We start from the raw sequence: 20,569 nt of genomic DNA, 5'->3' as shown, positions 1-20,569 counted from the left end.
CAAGATCTAATCTTGTTAGATAATTATATTTTACATGATGTGATCCCCAGGGGATTGAGAATATTCAAATATCCCTCTTTTGAATATGGGAAAGTGCTCTGCATGAGTGCTCCATCAAGTTAGTTAAAATACTCATTAAATATCGTGAATACAAATTAGAAAAAGTGAAGACTGAGATTGATGAGATTAATCCTAAAATACAATCTTTTAAAACTGAGGATAAATGGGTGACTAGAAATAACAATATACAATCAAGAATTACTAACCTTGAAAAAGAATTACAACAGAAGAAATTATCAAAATTAAATCGTGATATAAATGATTTTAAGGAAGATAAGGTTTATACTTTTAAAGAAAAAATACATAGGTTCACTAAACAAATAGTACCATTTGAGAATATAAGAACAGTTGAGATGTCTCAGGCCAATGGTACTTATGGTAATACCCAATCCCCCATATGTTCCCAAAGTTAGTGGTTTTAGGGAGGGCAGGTCACATCATCAAAACACTAAAATTCAGGAGGATTCTAGTTTGAAAGGAAGGGAAGTTGCTAACGATGGAAGATCTAGTGAGAATAAGAGAATTCATAATGCAACAGTAACTTTAACTATCAAGGTTCCAGCAATTTTAATAAAACTTACCAATATATTGGACCTCATCAGCAACATAGGAATAATGTCAATAGCAATTGGAGGAGGGATAACTCTGAATATAATCATATCACTAGGCCACATAATTCCACATATAGGGATTCTAGACAGGGGAATCAAACTACAGTTCAAGATCGAAATCTATTAAAAACGTTTGAACACAGCAATAGATTCCATATGCTTGAACAAGACTGTGGTCCATCCCATGAGTATGTCAATCACCATTGGGATAACCAGGGTGCCAAACCTAAAGGGCAACCTGGCAATCCAAAGAATAACTATAATCATGAATCATATAATGTTTTTTTAGAAATAAACAGGCCAATGAGGCCAACTGCATCGAACAGATTGAATCCTGTCACAATAGAGGAAGAGAGACTACAACCAGAAGTGAGAACTGTGCCTTCACGAAAAAGGTCTTTAGAACAAGAAGGGGAACTAGAGCAGGACAGAGAGTGCAGGCAGTTAGACAGAAGGCCAAGATATTAGAGGAAGATAAATCATCTATATTTAATTTGTCTAGTGTCACTTTAAATGACTCTGACATTAGATTATTAAGCAAAGGTTTAAATTATGCACCTAAGGCTCCACCTAATAAATTTGAAGTCTTTATAGATATGCAGAAGTTCATCCGCAAATTGACTCTGAAACGTTATTTTCTAAAAGACCCTTGTAATAGAGGTATATATAATCCTGAATATTTGGAATGTGGAGATCTTGAGACACTTAAAACTTTACGTGAATTAGAAAGAGATAATTATGATATCACTAGGCCATCATGTGAGGAGTCAGGACCTAGTCTTCTGGATTTATCAACTTATGATGAAGAACAATCAATCATTCATTCCACTTTTAAAAATAAGTCGAATTTTTATCCTGTAGGGGCTCAAGGGGATCAGATCCCCGTGTTTTGTAAACTAGTTATGGATGATCTTGATAGAGCTTTTTCTAATTCTAAGAAATTGCTGAACAAACATTCGGATAATCTCACCACCCTTGAACGGAAATCCCTGAAAAGTCTTATGGACAATACTAATATTGTTTTCAGGAGTGCGGACAAGGGTGGTGGGATTGTTATACAAGATCGTGATGTGTATTTAAATGAGGCATACCGGCTATTGAATGATGATACAACGTACTCCATCTTAGAGAGAGATCCAACTATTGGCTTTGTTAGAGATCTTAAAAATGTATTACAGAGGGCAAAGGAGAGGATGATTATAACGAATGATGAATTTTCTTTTTTATTTGTGGCCTCTCCTAGAATAGCTGGTTTTTATCATTTGCCCAAAGTCCATAAGGACACAGTAAACCCCCCAGGTAGGCCCATAGTCTCTGGCATTGGTTCTTTATGCAATCATTTATCCCAATATGTGGATTTTTATCTTCAACCGATTGTCCAGAAAACTAGGGCCTACCTGAGGGATAGTACACAAGTCATCACGAGTTTTGAAGGTGTACATTGGGACAAGGAATACTGGTTTGTTACATGTGATGTGACCTCCTTGTACACCTGTATTCCCCACGACCAGGGTAGCAAGGCAATACTCACAGAATTGTTAAGATGGAACATACCAAAGGATCATATAGACTTCATTGTTAACTCCATTATTTTTATTTTGGAACATAATTATTTTTTATTTGAGAAGAAATTCTACATGCAGATTAGGGGGACCGCAATGGGGACTACCTTTGCGCCCTCCTACGCGAATCTGTATGTGAATGACTTTGAAAATAAATATATATAGTTTAATAATCCGTTTTTTTTTTTTAAATATTATGACATTCCATCGCTATATAGATGATGTAATTATTTTATGGAAGGGTGATGAAGCTAGTATTAAGAGTTTTATCAGTTATATGAATAATAATAGCCATAATCTGGTTTTTACTGCAAATATTTCAAATGTCAAAATGGAATTCTTAGATTTACTTTTATATGTGGATAGTAATAATCAGATAGCTGTCACAAATTATAGAAAACCGACAGAAAAGAACAGCTACATTGAAGCTTCTAGTGGTCATAATAGAAGTTGGATCTCAAATATACCATATGGTCAGTATCTACGTATGCGTAAAAATTACACTCATATTTCTAGTTTTACTTCAGAAGCTGCCATTTTAGATAAGAAATTTTCTGACAAAGGATACAAGAAAGAATTATTGGAGACAGCTAAAAGTAGAGCCCTTAATACCAATAGGTCTGATCTGCTGAATAAGTCTCAAACATGTAATAAAGTTGCTGATAAAGATTTGGATACCCCTAGATTTATCACTAGGTATAATGAGGGTGCATCTTAATACAGAGTGTCCTAAAAACACATTGGATGGTTCTAAAGACAGATCCCATATTAGGCAATAAGCTAGCAGATAAACCTGAGGTCACTTTCAGAAAAGATAAAAATTTAAAAAATGTACTTGCACCTAGTAAAATTAGGGACCTAAAACCATCTAGTAGCACTAATCCCTCTAATTGGTTAATTGCGGCAAAAGGAACTTTTAGGTGTAATAAAACCATATGTAATATGTGTAGCCATATAGATAAAGCCCCTACGTTTTTTAATTGGGATGGATCACACAAGTTTAATATCAAATGTAGAACAACTTGTGATTCTACATTCTGTAGTCTATTTAATTAACTGTGGGTGTGGCTATCTTTATGTGGGACGTACTAAAAGGAAGATAAGAACCAGAGTGAATGAACATTTATATAATATTAAACTAGCCAAAAAAGGCAAAGTGATTAAACATAGCATTCCCATTCATTTTCTTGAAGCACACAATTGTAATTCATCAACACTTAAAGTCAAAGTAATAGACTGGATTCCCCCAATGTTCAAAATAGACTTCTTGCTTTAAGACAACAAGAAACATTTTGGATTTACAAAATTGGTAGTTTGAGTCCTAGGGGTCTAAACGAGGATTTAGATCTGGCTGCTTATATGTGATCACTTATAACTAATTCATTTATGTTTATTGTTATACAATAGAGGGTCCTCTTTATATATTTATAGGGTTAATTTTAATTGTTTATATTCCATGGTTTTTAATGAATGAATTTGTACTGGGTTGCTTTATTTATTTATTTATTTTATTCTATGACTGCAGGGATAGCTTAGGTTTCTTTTTGTGATCTAAGGATTTGTTACATGTGTGTACGTGTGTGTGTGTGCATGGATGTGTATATATGTGTATATATATGTGTGTATATGTTTGTGTGTGTGTGCATGTATGCACATATGTATATACGTATTGAGGCTGCTTGTCTCTATGGTGCTATATGGTTGTTTATTATTATTTTTTTTTTATATATTTAGATATCTATATAGGTTATTATATGGTATTATTGTACATATTCATTGAAACTTACTAACGGTCTATATTATGATCTGTAACTGTTTTATTTATATATATGAATTTTGTAGTTCTATATATGTATAGGGTGATGCCTATTTTGTTGTCTGATGTATTAGGATCGTTCTATTAATTTCCTTCATGCTTTTTTGTTATTTATGTGTATCTTTATTTAAATAACAGAGTTGTTCTCATGTATATCATTAGAGGGCGCTCCCTCTTTGTCTATTTAAGACGTTAACCTCTTCTGTATGATATTTCATTTTAAATCTGTACCCTTGAAAAAGTGCCGGCCGAGACATGGACGAAACGCGTAGGGTTTGTGGTGGGACACTTCGTCAAACTCTATTGACAGCCTGCAGTTTGTGAGGCACTGTGCCTGAAGGGGGACGCTCCAGAATCCTTGCTACCACCAGTGACATCAGACGCCGGTTCTCTGTGAATCGGTGAGGTGTGAACATAGACGCTTGATGTATCGAGTGAGGCTCAGACTGTCACTGCTGTTGATCGTGTTGTGACTGGGGACTTTTCAAGCTTACTTAAGTGTAAGTTGCTATGTGTTATTATTGTACTTCACTTTAATAAAATTCTCAAGTTTTTGCGCTTCTCCCACTTCTCCTTTGTAGCTTCCAGCCTCTAGATGTCACTATCAGACTCTACTACTACACCTTCAAAGAGAGACTTTTGCGGGCAACATTCCAAAATAAAACTCTCACTGTACCATATAATTCAATACAATTTTTTCCGGATCTATCATCAAATACTTTGATTAAAGAAGTTTGTTTATGCCAGTCACCTAATGCCAGCGCAAGCATTATATAAAGTAAAGATGGGGCTAACCAGTCAAGCTGTTTCTCCAATATATGAAGGCCAATCTTAATTTAACTGCTCTTGATATGGGATGTCACTAAAACGATTGGAATCCTGGGGATTTCTTCAACCCTCTCATATGGCTTCTTTATCTACTTCAGACCCTAAAGGACTATGGATCACAGTACCATAATGGCAACCTGTTCCTAAGAGACCCTTATATGCGGCCAAGAGAAAAGGACCCTCTCCCCAAGGAGACTGATTGTTAATTTCTTATTTCCATTTTTAACCTATACATTTCCTCTTATTGATACATTGCATGAGTATTATTTATATTAGACAATTATATGTTTTTTTAGAGTTTTTTAAGGGTTTATTTGTATCACCAGTTATAATATGAATATTAGATAAGGAGTTGGTATAACATTAAGCAGTGAAGTAATATTTATGTGGCTATTAGATCCTGGTGATTTCCTAGTAGCTCCTAATATTAAATAAAATCAAATAGCTAATGTGGGAAGGAGTACCTAGACCCCACCTTATCCTATACTTGTTCCTGTTATATTAGTTTTGGTGATTGCTAAAACTCCTTAATCTCCTAACAGACTTTTATGTTATATACTGAGACATTTGTACTATTACATAAAATCCCCCCCCACACACACACTCTCTAAAGTTATCATAGCTCTTTATAGAGCATCTATTTTTTTTTTACAATAATTACTAATAGGTTATCTCTCCCAGAATCTACGGAGTTCTGGGATTTTCAGACAAAGTAGTGCTTATCCGCTGTTATTTATAGTTTTCAAATATATATAAATTAATCAGCCAGATAGTTATCTTAATTCATTACACAATATATTAGCCTGTTTACCCTGCAGTTTAGACTACAGCTATATGGTTGACATATTCTTTTTCATATATGATTGAGATTTGTTACTTTTTACTTCATGCAAACTTTTTTTATGGCTACTTTATTAGCTTAATATCATTTTTTGTCACCCTATTAAAATTAATATCACTTACAGTCTTTTTTTTTTTGAGTGGTGCTTATCTGTTAATTTCTTGCTTTATATATTAATTGAAGAACCTAATTAATAATTGATAGAACTTATAACTTCACCTACATGTACTTCATTACTTATTTTGTCTTGGTGGTGGCCTAACAAGACTTGCTGTATATTTCTTCTCTTTCTTCTATTTGTTCTTCTCTTTCCTTCCTGATTTTCTTTCTTTTCTTTTTTTTTCTTCTTTCCTCTATCTCTTTTCCCCAGGATGTCAGATCTCTGCTTTGCAACCTTTAATGTTCAGGCTCTCAACTACCCAATAAAGAAACATTTGCTCCTAAACTACTTGAAACACACCAAAACATCCATTGCATTTGTTCAGGAGACTCACTGTATTGCGCAGGCAGGTAGGAAACATTATTTCTAAAGATACTCCACTGTCCTTGATTCTTCCTTCTGCTCCAAGAAGGGAGGAGTAGCCATATACATAGAATATGAATTGGGGCGCCCGCTATTGTATTGCGATCTGTAGGCTTAATAACAGATTATTTACTTTATTCAATATATATGCCCTGAATACCAAACAACTTAAATTCCTCCGGCATATACTTACTTTATTCAATATATATGCCCTGAATACCAAACAACTTAAATTCCTCCGGAAGATCCTTACGTTGGTATCCACTGTGAAACAAGGTGAATTGGTGATTGGAGGTGACTTCCATCTGGTATGGGACCCTAATTTAGACAAACAGTCGGTAAAACCTTCCTTAGTTGACAGCTACACTAGCTCCCTGTCTAAATCCTTCTGTACTCTCATGGTGCAATACGGTCTCTTACAATGTTTGGAGAGCCATGCATTTGACAGATAAAGACTTTACTTGTTATTCTACTACTAATTCTAGAATACACTATTTCTTTACAAGGTCCTGGACTCTTAACTCAATTTGGAACTAAATTGATCTCACCTCATGATCAGCCCATGATCCATTAGTTTTTACTTTTACCCCTCCCCATACCAGTCAATAGAGTCTCATTGGTGCCTAGACTGGCTCTTGGATACTCCACCTTCTATTAATCACCTTAAAAAAGAAATTAGTCGAGTTTCTAGCATTCAATAATGAACAGACCCTGACCCAAATAGTTTTGTCCTCTCTTAAAGCATATATAAGAGGATATTGTATTTTAAAAGCCAGTCTAAAAGAGGTAAATCCTAAGCTGAGTTAAGTTGTCAATTTCGTCTTCTTATGGACCTCCAAAAATCTAACCCTACTGATTCCAGGGCAGCTCAAAAAGAAAGTGTTAAGGCCCAGATAAGAGAACCAGACTTCAGACTACCCTTTCTAAGTTCAAACAAATATTTTATTACCACAGTAATAATGCTAAATCCTTACTAGCCACCAAACTCTGAAATAGACAATCCCAACGTAGTATCACATTTATCAAGCAGGGCGATAATTTTGTCCACTCTCGAGACATTGGTGAGGTGTTCTGAACATTTTATTATTCTCTCTACAATTTGGAAACTACTCAAAATCCCCAAAAAGCTTCCCTAGGTGACATACTAAGTTTGAAGCTACCCACGATCATTCAGACTTTCTTAGTTCCCCTATCTCCCCTGAGGAAATGGGACTTGCGCTCCAACAATTAAAATTATGTAAGGCTCTAGGACCTGATGGCCCTCAGTTTACACCGGGGTTAAGTTCCAGAAGGAATGGTTGTAAATCGAAACCGTTGTAAATTGAAACCCAGTTTATAATGTAAGTCAATGGGAAGTGAGGGAGTTAGGTTCCAGGCCCCTCTCAAAATTGACATAAGTAACACCTAATACATTATTTTGAACGCTTTGAAATGAAGACTTTAAATGCTAAACAGCATTATAAACCTAATGAAATAATCACACAACAAACTGTATCATCAAACTAAGTTTAATAAACAAAAACATTTTTTTACTTGCATTTTTCTGCAAACAGTTCTCTGCATTGCTAGCATGTTAGATAATATTGGGTCTGCACCTATTCTATGCATTTCAATCTGGACTGATTAAGCAGTTAGGCACCCTCACCTCAAGCAGCTGGACAGGAAGATAATAGGGAAGTGGCTGCTAGATCTTGTTGCTTTGAAAGCTGCTCAATAGCTAAGGTCTGTTCTGTGTACACAGATTAATTTCAGTCTGCTAAGCTTGCATAACTTTGCTGCAACACAAGTTGACAGCTCCACCTACTGGCTATTTTAATTAGTGCATTGCTTTTCAATAGCAGTCACATGACTGGAAAAAAGTTTGTTATTCTGAAATGGCGCAAATTGAACTAGCGTAAACCGAGGGCCACCTAAGGTGTTTGTCAAAGCATACAGATATTATGGATCGACATAACATAGAAAAATATTGGTATTCACGTAACAAATAAAGCATTATTACAGCATTATTACAGATGTACAAGAGGTGTTTCTAAGGAAAGATCCCAAAATATAAAATAGATACCATATGCAAACTGATTTATAAACCTGACTACAACACAAATACAGTGGCACCACACCGGCAGCCTTTTCTTATATTAATATTAGCTGACATAAAACCATGTTCATGTCTCCATATTTATTGTAGCAGAAAAGTTGGTGCTGTGCAGTGTGTAAATGTATTAGACAGAAAAGAGGAAGAGACCTCTCCAAATACTACACGTATAGCACTCTAAGCCTGGACTAGAAGTGGAGAAATTGGGAAATTAAAATATAACTTTTATTGTGTATATTAAAATAAAACACTCAATTAAAAACAACCTCAGAATTGGTGGCCTATTCCTTAATCTTCAGTAAGCCTTTGATATGTCAAAAGTATTTAGAAGGAAGATTGTATAGGTGGGAAGCTATACTAGTGACCACTATTAGCAAGGTTAATAGTTATTACAGATGATCAATCTAACAGTATTTGGCACAGTATATGCTATGGTAATATAAAGTCCAAATATACTATGAAAGTCAACATATATAGTGTTATAATATCACTTTGAGTCAACCTAAGATGTACTCATAAATAGATAAATATTCAAATAGAAAAGTTATTGTGTTACTCTATTTATTCAGGGTATTATCTAAGGTTCACAATCAGAGATCTTAGTTTCAATAGTGTGTTTGTAGTTAATTTATAACACTAATAACACTCAGTAAACATAGAGAGAGTGTTATTTATAAATATGGGATATCACTTTCTATTGTACTTAGATTAATACTAGGTTATATAGATGCAGAACATTTGAGTCACATATGAAAACCTGTAAGTGTTTAAATACGTTTTTTGTGTGATTTTACTTTCTTTCTGAGTATAACACCCAATTCAATTAGTATTTGAATATTAGAAAGTATGGATTTCAAAATGTTCGAGTTGCATTCAACCCCATTATGAGTGTTTTAATATGCTTATTATGCATATAATATTACTTTCATACTGTGCTTAGATTGATACTAGATCATATAAACTTCAGAGCATGCGATTTGCAAGTAATACTTTGTGACTGTTTCTTTATAACATTTGCAACAGTGTTATGTTACTTTATTTATACTTGTAACATCACATTCAATTGTAGTGATGTGTTGCTGCCCATACGTTAACTCAGAATATTAGATTGAAGTATACTGAATAGGTCATTCATGTCAAATAAAATAAACCTAATATTCAATAAATAAGATACATTAGCTGTGTGTTAACTTCTGAGGTACTGTAATAGGAGACAAGTTTTGTATAACACTAAATGTAGGAAACTAGCAATTGGGTTTGCCGCAATAAGTTTGCCCGTGCATATGTAAATTACACTGACAGTGAATTCAATCTGTCCAACGGCTATGCCGGAATATATCGGGTCTGAATTTGTTGCCGAGAAAATATGGCAACTAACTACAGCCGCTAGTAGTGTTTCTGTTACATAATCGATTGTACTGTCAGTCCTGTAAATACTTTCTAGCAGTAGTTACTATATTATTAATAGTGGCTACAAAGTTGGCAACCCGCTAATAGTTTGAATATGTATTTGCACAAATTTGTTAGTAAGGGTTAGTATCAAACGTACCCCCCTACAATCAAGTATAGATATGCAGCTCTGATAAAATAACTAAAATAAAGTTATTCGCTAATAGTGTGTAGCGTTTTCATATATGTTGACTTTCATAGTATATTAGGACTTTATATTACCACAGCATATACTGTGTCAAATACTGTTAGATTGATCATCTGTAATAACTATTAACCTTGCTAATAGTGGTCACTAGTATAGCTTCCCACCTATACAATCTTCCTTCTAAATACTTTTGACATATCAAAGGCTTACTGAAGATTAAGGAATAGGCCACCAATTCTGAGGTTGTTTTTAATTGAGTGTTTTATTTTAATATACACAATAAAAGTTATATTTTAATTTCCCAATTTCTCCACTTCTAGTCCAGGCTTAGAGTGCTATACGTGCAGTCTTTGGAGAGGTCTCTTCCTCTTTTCTGTCTAAATGATTTATAAACCTATTTATTTAAAAAGTATATTACAAAATTACAGGAGATTATCTATGACAAAGGAGACCACTCTTGAATCTCAACCGACTAACCTCATTTTTTGTTTATTTTGGGTTCCATTTTGCTTAATTAGCTCTAATATTCAAGTGTCAAGGGTTAAAAAATAAGCTATGTGCGAACGTATCTGCTATAAACTTAAATGCTGAGCATTATAAGTCTATGATGTCTAACTCAGCTAAGCAAGCCACGGTAGCAAGTATACATATATTAAATATGAAGGGGCAAAATCACATACCAGATGCCTCTACTGGTTACAGTACTTCGGCTCAGCCGGTCTACAAGAGGTGCAGGATGCAATTGTGATCTGTTTATTTTCCCAAGAAACACGTTATGTTTTATCTTGTGTTTAAATAAACTTGTTTTTATATTATATACCTGAGATCTGTATTTGGCTTAACGTGACATTTTGGGAATTCCACTTATATCATCTGCTATCTGGCTATTTTCATCGCTACATTATTGCTTTAATATTGCTACATTGAGAGATTTCACCTCTAACCTGAGTGACATCAGAGGAGTCACGTAAGTCTAATACAAAAAGTTGCATCCAGGTCATGGTCGGTAACGCTGAAGTGGATGCAAGCCGTAAGATTGGCCTCCTAAGGTAACACTCTCCGATAAAATTACACAGGACATTAGATGTATTAACATCAGAAGATTAAAGGTACTTTTAACTTGACTTTTATGTTTCTATCGTTATCTGAAGAGCCATAGGCCTATGCTTCATTGTTTTTAATCTCCTTTTAAACGCCTTTTTTTTTTTGCTGCCATTGGCATTTTTCTATACGCCTTTTTTCTTTCCCACAGGGTACAATTTTATGAATTAAGGGAGATGTCCCTTTTATGCAATATGTTGTCTTATTAAATTGTATATACTCATAGTTTACATCATCAGCTATTTTGTCTTTTTTACATATATTTAGTTACATTATTTATTTTATATACTCTCCTACTTAGGCTGATATTAGCACATACCCCAATTAGATCCGTGTTTTAGTGCTAACTCTTTCTTTTGTACTCACCTCTGTTTGGATTACCACATCATATTATATCTTCACATCACGTTTGAGTGACATACTTCGCTATTAGGCACCTTCTTTTTTTCTTGTGTTTTCTGACTCTTTTGGATGTTTCTCTTCATTTTGGATTGGGAGTTTGAAGAAGGGCTGCTGTATTTGAGACTTTTTTCACATATATTATTTTGGGACTTTTCTATTATGTATTGTGTTACCACATTTTTATATATTGTTTGAGGGTTGTCACCACCACAATAATTGTATTTATATATCTTTGTATATATTTTTGTATATTGTTGATTAGGGCGCATCTAGTTTAAAGGTTTTTACACTTTTTTGGAGCATTTGATGAAGGTCAAGGAGCTTTCTGAGTTCCATAATTGCTGCAGTGGTCATTTCCATGTCACTTGCTAGTATTATCTTAAAGCAAATGATTATAAATAGGAGAACAAGTTATTAGCAGTATAAGAACTGCACATACCCCATTATTGCTTGCGGTGTGGGGGGGGGGGGGAGGGTGTTGAGGACCTCTACGAGGGTTGCCATAGGTCTCAACATTTCAGAACAGTTATCTGGTGTAGAGCTCTGCACTATCTTGTATCAATGGGTTCAGCAGGATCTGTATAATATTTTCGGCAGAAAATATAGAGTAGATGGCTTCATAATCAACTGATAAGTGGCGGATTATCAGTATTCTATACACAGCAACCAATTTTGCTACCACTTAAGGTGATGCCTGAAGACAAGACCCTTTATTGAGATTTTTAAAAAATATATCTTCCTCTGTTAAAACTTCTAAATGCATTCCTCGAGGCAACCATTATTATCATCTTGAAACCTGGTAAGGACCCGCATTCATGGGGTAGCTACAGACCAATCTTGCTAATCAATATAGACATAAAGCTTTATGCCAAAATTACGGCCAACCATTTATCCTAGTTTATTTCCAGCATGGTTCTTGGAGACCAAGTGGGCTTTATCCCTGGGGCCTGATAATACTAGACGTATCTTACATATTATCTTTGAGACAAAAAGACGAAGGATCCCTCTACTGGCCCTGTCTCTAGATGCCTAAAAGGTATTACAGGGCCAGCTGGGACTACTTGTGGGAACAGCTTCAGGCATTTAGCTTCCCCCCAGAGTTTCTTCTGACTGTAAAATCCCTTTACACTGACCTCTTAGCTAGAGTAAGTGGAGTAGGGTTTTGATCGAAAGGCTTTAAAATAACCAATGGTGCGAGACAGGGATGTCTCCTTTCCCCCCTTCTCTTTGCGTTAGCTATAGAACCCCTGGCACAGGCAGTTAGATCCAATAAAAGTGTGTCAAAATATTATGCTGCTGTAAATACAGAATGATATTTGACTTTTATGTCCCTTTTCGTTAGGTTTTATTACCACCACCACCTAACAATATCAAATTAACAATTATTTCTAAGGCCTGTGTGATTTGAGCCCCCTTAGGGATAAAAGCTCTATATAAATTATACAGTCACAGTGATTAATTACTATTCATTAGCTAAAGAAAATTAAATATTATTTTGTCAAAAGAGTCAGACGGTAACTTACCACTGATCCATATTTGTAGATACACATGATTTCTATACCTGATAATATAACATAAAATAGAGATGTTAAAAGATGTGAACTAATAACAATGGTAGAGGTATTTGTTCAGAAGTATGTGCATGATTTCAAAGACTCAAAGGGATACTGAACCCACATTTTTTATTTCATGGTTCAGATAGAGCATGCAATTATAAGCAACTTTCAAATTTACTCTGATTATCAATTTCAATAGGATAATAGGAGTAAATTAGAAAGTTGCTTAAAATTGCATGCTCTCTCTCTGAATCATAAAACAGAATTTATGCTTACCTGATAAATTACTTTCTCTTTGATGTATCGAGTCCACGGATTCATCCTTTACTTGTGGGATATTCTCCTTCCCAACAGGAAGTGGCAAAGAGAGCACACAGCAGAGCTGTCCATATAGCTCCCCCTCTAGCTCCACCCCCCAGTCATTCGGCCGAAGGTTAGGAAGAAAAAGGAGAAACCATAGGGTGCAGTGGTGACTGTAGTTTAAACAAAAAAACTACCTGACTTAATAGCCAGGGCGGGCCGTGGACTCGATACATCACAAGAGAAAGTAATTTATCAGGTAAGCATAAATTCTGTTTTCTCTTGTAAGATGTATCGAGTCCACGGATTCATCCTTTACTTGTGGGATACCAATACCAAAGCTTTAGGACACGGATGAAGGGAGGGAACAAGACAGGTACCCTAAACGGAAGGCACCACTGCTTGTAAAACCTATCTCCCAAAAACAGCCTCCGAAGAAGCAAAAGTATCGAATTTGTAAAATTTGGAAAAAGTATGCAGCGAAGACCAAGTCCTGCCTTACAAATCTGTTCAACAGAAGCCTAATTTTTAAAAGCCCATGTGGAAGCCACTGCTCTGGTAGAATGAGCAGTAATTGTTTCGGGAGGCTGCTGGCCAGCAGTCTCATGGGCCAAACGGATGATGCTTTTCAGCCAAAAGGAAAGAGGTAGCCTTCTGACCTCTCCTTTTACCAGAATAGATAACAAACAATGAAGTTGTTTGTCTGAAATCCTTAGTTGCTTGTAAATAGAACTTTAAAGCACGAACTACATCAAGATTGTGTAACAGACGTTCCTTCTTCGAAGAAGGATTAGGACAAAGAGAAGGAACAACAATTTCCTGGTTAATATTCTTATTAGACACAACCTTAGGAAGAAAACCGGGTTTGGTACGCAAAACTACCTTATCTGCATGGAAAACCAGGTAAGGTGAATCACACTGTAAAGCAGATAACTCTGAAACTCTTCGAGCAGAAGAGATATCTACCAAAAACAAAACTTTCCAAGATAAAAGCTTAATATCTATGGAATGTAAAGGTTCAAACGGAACCCCTTGCAGAACTGAAAGAACTAAATTCAGACTCCATGGCGGAGCCACAGGTCTATAAACAGGATTGATTCTGACTAAAGCCTGACTAAACGCTTGAACGTCTGGTACCTCTGCCAGACGTTTGTGTAAAAGAATAGACAAAGCAGATATCTGTCCTTCTAAGGAACTAGCTGATAATCCTTTCTCCAATCCTTCTTGGAGAAAGGACAATATCCTGGGAATCCTAATCTTACTCCATGAGTAACCCTTGGATTCGCACCAAAAAAGATATTTTCGCCAAATCTTATGGTATATTTTCCTGGTGACAGGCTTTCTAGCCTGAATCAGGGTATCAATAACCGACTCAGAGAAACCACGATTTGATAGAATTAGGCGTTCAATCTCCAAGCATTCAGACGCAGAGAAATTAGATTTGGATGTTTGAAAGGACCTTGTATTAGAAGGTCCTGCCTCATTGGTAGTGTCCATGGTGGAATAGATGACATGTCCACCAGGTCTGCATACCAGGTCCTGCGTGGCCACGCAGGCGCTATTAGAATCACTGAAGCCCTCTCCTGCTTGATTCTGGCAACCAGACGAGGGAGGAGAGGAAACGGTGGAAAAACATAGGCCAGATTGAAGGACGAAGGCGCTGCTAGAGCATCTATCAGCACCACCTGGGGATCCCGGTATCTGGACCTGTAAAGAGGAAGCTTGGTGTTCTGACGGGACGCCATCAGATCCAATTCTGGAGTGCCCCATAGCTGAGACAGCTGGGCAAATACCTCCGGGTGGAGTTCCCACTCCCCCGGGTGAAAAGTCTGACGACTTAGAAAATCCACCTCCCAGTTGTCTACTCCTGGGATGTGAATTGCTGAGAGATGGCAAGAGTGATCCTCCGCCCACCTGATTATTTTTGTTACTTCCATCATTGCTAGAGAACTCCTTGTTCCCCCTTGATGATTGACATAAGCTACAGTCGTGATGTTGTCCGACTGAAATCTGATGAATTTGGCCGCAGCTAGCTGAGGCCATGTCTGGAGTGTGTTGAATATCGCCCTCAGTTCCAGAATGTTTATCGGGAGAAGAGCTTCTTCCCGAGACCATAAGCCCTGAGCTTTCAGGGAGTCCCAGACTGCACCCCAGCCCAACAGACTGGCGTCGGTCGTTACGATGATCCACTCTGGTCTGCGGAAACACATTCCCTGAGACAGGTGATCCTGAGACCACCACCAGAGCAGAGAATCTCTGGTCCCCTGGTCCAGCTGTATTTGAGGAGACAAATCTGCATAATCCCCATTCCACTGTTTGAGTATGCATAGTTGCAGTGGTCTGAGGTGTATCTGTGCAAAAGGAACTATGTCCATTGCCGCTACCATTAGCCCGATTGTCTCCATGCGCTGAGCTACAGATGGCCGAGGAATGGAATGAAGGGCTCGGCAAGTGGTTAAGAGTTTTAACTTTCTGACCTCCGTCAGAAATATTTTCATTTCTACCGAGTCTATTAGAGTTCCTAGGAAGGAAACTCTTGTGAGGGGGGAGAGAGAACTCTTTTTGATGTTCACCTTCCACCTGTGAGACCTCAGAAAGGCCAATACAATTTCCGTGTGAGACTTGGCTCTTTGGAAAGTCGACGCTTGAAGTAAGATGTCGTCTAGATAAGGCGCCACTGCTATGCCCCGCGGTCTTAGAACCGCCAGGAGGGACCCTAGCACCTTTGTGAAAATTCTGGGAGCAGTGGCCAACCCGAAAGGAAGAGCCAAACCCAAAGTAACTCTCAAAGTGTCTCAAACAAACAAAATTTTCAATAAAAACCGTTGCCATGAAAGTAGTGTCCACCAGCATAAACTAGCCCTGTTATGTAAGCTTAAAATTCCATACTTAGTTTCTGAATACAGCTTACCCTTCCCTCATGGGGATATTATCAGTCCTTTCTAGCATTATCACAGTCTTGTCTAGAAATAAATGACTGAACATACCTTTTTGTAGCCTAACCTGCAAACCGTTCCCCCCAACTGAAGTTTTCTTGTACTCAGTCCTTTGTGGGAACAGCAGTGGATTTTAGTTACAACATGCTAAAATCATCTTCCTCCCTGCAGAAATCTTCATCTCCTTTCTGCTAGAGAGTAAATAGTACACACCGGCACCATTTAAAATAACAAACTTTTGCTTGTAGAAAATAAAAACTACATTTCTAACACCACATTCACTTTACCCTTCCGATTGCTTAGAGCCAGTAAAGAGAATGACTGGGGGGTGGAGCTAGAGGGGGAGCTATATGGACAGCTCTGCTGTGTGCTCTCTTTGCCACTTCCTGTTGGGAAGGAGAATATCCCACAAGTAAAGGATGAATCCGTGGACTCGATACATCTTACAAGAGAAAAGAAAACAAATTTGGTATCATTATCCCTTTAATCCTTCTTAGCAACTCAGGATACATAATCCCAATATGCTAAAATGGAAAAAAAAGAAGGGAAAGAGGGAGGAAACTAAAAATAATAACTATTTTATGGAACCAATAAAAAATAAAATGTTATAGAAAAGAAAAAACATAATTTATGCTTACCTGATAAATTCCTTTCTCCTGTAGTGTAGTCAGTCCACGGGTCATCCATTACTTATGGGATATTAACTCCTCCCCAACAGGAAGTGCAAGAGGATCACCCAAGCAGAGCTGCTATATAGCTCCTCCCCTCTACGTCACACCCAGTCATTCGACCGAAAACCAAACGAGAAAGGAGAAACTATAGGGTGCAGTGGTGACTGGAGTATAATTTAAAATTTAGACCTGCCATAAAAAACAGGGCGGGCCGTGGACTGACTACACTACAGGAGAAAGGAATTTATCAGGTAAGCATAAATTATGTTTTCTCCTGTTAAGTGTAGTCAGTCCACGGGTCATCCATTACTTATGGGATACCAATACCAAAGCTAAAGTACACGGATGACGGGAGGGACAGGCAGGATCTTTATGCGGAAGGAACCACTGCCTGAAGAACCTTTCTCCCAAAAACAGCCTCCGAAGAAGCAAAAGTGTCAAATTTGTAAAATTTGGAAAAAGTATGAAGAGAAGACCAAGTTGCAGCCTTGCAAATCTGTTCAACAGAGGCCTCATTCTTAAAGGCCCAGGTGGAAGCCACAGCTCTAGTAGAATGAGCTGTAATCCTTTCAGGAGGTTGCTGTCCAGCAGTCTCATAGGCTAAACGTATTATGCTACGAAGCCAAAAGGATAGAGAGGTAGCAGATGCTTTTTGACCTCTCCTCTGTCCAGAATAAACGACAAACAGGGAAGAAGTTTGGCGAAAATCTTTAGTTGCCTGTAAATAAAATTTCAGGGCACGGACTATGTCTAGATTGTGCAGAAGTCGTTCCTTCTTTGAAGAAGGGTTAGGGCACAATGATGGAACAACAATCTCTTGATTGATATTCTTGTTAGTGACTACCTTAGGTAAGAACCCAGGTTTAGTACGCAGAACTACCTTATCTGAATGAAAAATCAGATAAGGAGAATCACAATGTAATGCTGATAACTCAGAGACTCTACGAGCCGAGGAAATAGCCATTAAAAACAGAACTTTCCAAGATAACAGCTTGATATCAATGGAATGAAGGGGTTCAAACGGAACCCCCTGTAAAACGTTAAGAACTAAGTTTAAGCTCCACGGTGGAGCTACAGTCTTAAACACAGGCTTAATCCTAGCCAAAGCCTGACAAAAAGCCTGAACGTCTGGAACTTCTGACAGACGTTTGTGTAAAAGGATGGACAGAGCTGAGATCTGTCTCTTTAAGGAACTTGCAGATAAACCCTTTTCTAAACCTTCTTGTAGAAAAGACAATATCCTAGGAATCCTAACCTTACTCCATGAGTAACTCTTGGATTCGCACCAGTGTAAGTATTTACGCCATATCTTATGGTAAATCTTCCTGGTAACAGGCTTCCTAGCCTGTATTAAGGTATCAATTACTGACTCCGAAAATCCACGCTTTGATAAAATCAAGCGTTCAATTTCCATGCAGTCAGCTTCAGAGAAATTAGATTTTGATGTTTGAAAGGACCCTGAATTAGAAGGTCCTGTCTCAGAGGCAGAGACCAAGGTGGACAGGATGACATGTCCACTAGATCTGCATACCAGGTCCTGCGTGGCCACGCAGGCGCTATTAGAATCACCGATGCTTTCTCCTGTTTGATCCTGGCAATCAAACGAGGAAGCATCGGGAAGGGTGGAAACACATAAGCCATCCTGAAGTTCCAAGGTGCTGACAAAGCATCTATCAGGACCGCTCCCGGGTCCCTGGACCCGTAACAAGGAAGCTTGGCGTTCTGGCGAGACGCCATGAGATCCATATCTGGTTTGCCCCAACGTCGAAGTATTTGGGCAAAGACCTCCGGATGAAGTTCCCACTCCCCCGGATGAAAAGTCTGGCGACTTAGGAAATCCGCCTCCCAGTTCTCCACTCCTGGGATGTGGATCGCTGACAGGTGGCAAGAGTGAGACTCTGCCCAGCGAATTATCTTTGATACTTCCATCATCGCTAGGGAACTCCTTGTCCCTCCCTGATGGTTGATGTAAGCCACAGTCGTGATGTTGTCCGACTGAAACCTGATGAACCTCAGAGTTGCTAACTGAGGCCAAGCCAGAAGGGCATTGAGAACTGCTCTCAATTCCAGAATGTTTATTGGAAGGAGACTCTCCTCTTGAGTCCACGATCCCTGAGCCTTCAGGGAATTCCAGACAGCGCCCCAACCTAGTAGGCTGGCGTCTGTTGTTACAATTGTCCAGTCTGGCCTGCTGAAGGGCATCCCCCTGGACAGATGTGGCCGAGAAAGCCACCATAGAAGAGAATCTCTGGTCTCTTGATCCAGATTCAGCGTAGGGGACAAATCTGAGTAATCCCCATTCCACTGACTTAGCATGCACAATTGCAGCGGTCTGAGATGCAGGCGCGCAAAAGGAACTATGTCCATTGCCACTACCATTAAGCCGATTACCTCCATGCATTGAGCCACTGACGGGTGTTGAATGGAATGAAGGACACGGCAAGCATTTAGAAGCTTTGTTAACCTGTCCTCTGTCAGGTAAATTTTCATTTCTACAGAATCTATAAGAGTCCCCAAGAAGGGAACTCTTGTGAGTGGTGAGAGAGAACTTTTCTCCTCGTTCACTTTCCACCCATGCGACCTTAGAAATGCCAGCACTAACTCTGTATGAGACTTGGCAGTTTGGAAGCTTGACGCTTGTATCAGAATGTCGTCTAGGTACGGAGCTACCGAAATTCCTCGCGGTCGTAGTACCGCCAGAAGAGAGCCCAGAACCTTTGTAAAGATTCTTGGAGCCGTAGCCAACCCGAAGGGAAGAGCTACAAACTGGTAATGCCTGTCTAGGAAGGCAAACCTTAGATACCGGTAATGTTCTTTGTGAATCGGTATGTGAAGGTAAGCATCCTTTAAATCCACTGTGGTCATGTACTGACCTCTTTGGATCATGGGTAAGATTGTCCGAATAGTTTCCATTTTGAACGATGGAACTCTTAGGAATTTGTTTAGGATCTTTAAATCCAATATTGGTCTGAAGGTTCCCTCTTTTTTGGGAACCACAAACAGATTTGAGTAAAACCCTTGACCGTGTTCCGACCGCGGAACTGGGTGGATCACTCCCATTAGTAAAAGGTCTTGTACACAGCGTAGAAACGCCTCTTTCTTTATCTGGTTTGTTGACAACCTTGAAAGGTGAAATCTCCCTTGTGGAGGAGAAGCTTTGAAGTCCAGAAGATATCCCTGAGATATGATCTCCAACGCCCAGGGATCCTGGACATCTCTTGCCCAAGCCTGGGCGAAGAGAGAGAGTCTGCCCCCCACTAGATCCGTTTCCGGATCGGGGGCCCTCACTTCATGCTGTCTTAGGGGCAGCAGCAGGTTTTCTGGCCTGCTTGCCCTTGTTCCAGGTCTGGTTAGGTTTCCAGCCTTGTCTGTAGCGAGCAACAGCTCCTTCCTGTTTTGGAGCAGAGGAAGTTGATGCTGCTCCTGCCTTGAAGTTACGAAAGGCACGAAAATTAGACTGTCTAGCCCTAGGTTTGGCTCTGTCTTGAGGCAGGGCATGGCCTTTACCTCCCGTAATATCAGCGATAATTTCTTTCAAACCGGGCCCGAATAAAGTCTGCCCCTTGAAAGGTATGTTAAGTAATTTAGATTTAGAAGTTACATCAGCTGACCAGGATTTTAGCCACAGCGCTCTGCGTGCCTGAATGGCGAATCCGGAATTCTTAGCCGTAAG

At 38.4% G+C, this 20,569-nt stretch overlaps 1 protein-coding gene across 1 annotated transcript in view; it reads right to left on the bottom strand.

The window, feature by feature from the left end:
• SPO11 (SPO11 initiator of meiotic double stranded breaks) overlaps positions 1-20,569 on the bottom strand; it is a 435,933-nt gene that overhangs the window by 90,077 nt on the left and 325,287 nt on the right. The window contains 1 exon segment of the mRNA XM_053715996.1: positions 12,957-12,994. Coding sequence (XP_053571971.1) covers positions 12,957-12,994 — 38 coding nt within the window.

This window comes from Bombina bombina, chromosome 1, assembly GCF_027579735.1.
Source record: "Bombina bombina isolate aBomBom1 chromosome 1, aBomBom1.pri, whole genome shotgun sequence".
Lineage (NCBI taxonomy): Eukaryota > Metazoa > Chordata > Amphibia > Anura > Bombinatoridae > Bombina > Bombina bombina.
This window is presented reverse-complemented; position numbering and strand designations above follow the sequence as displayed.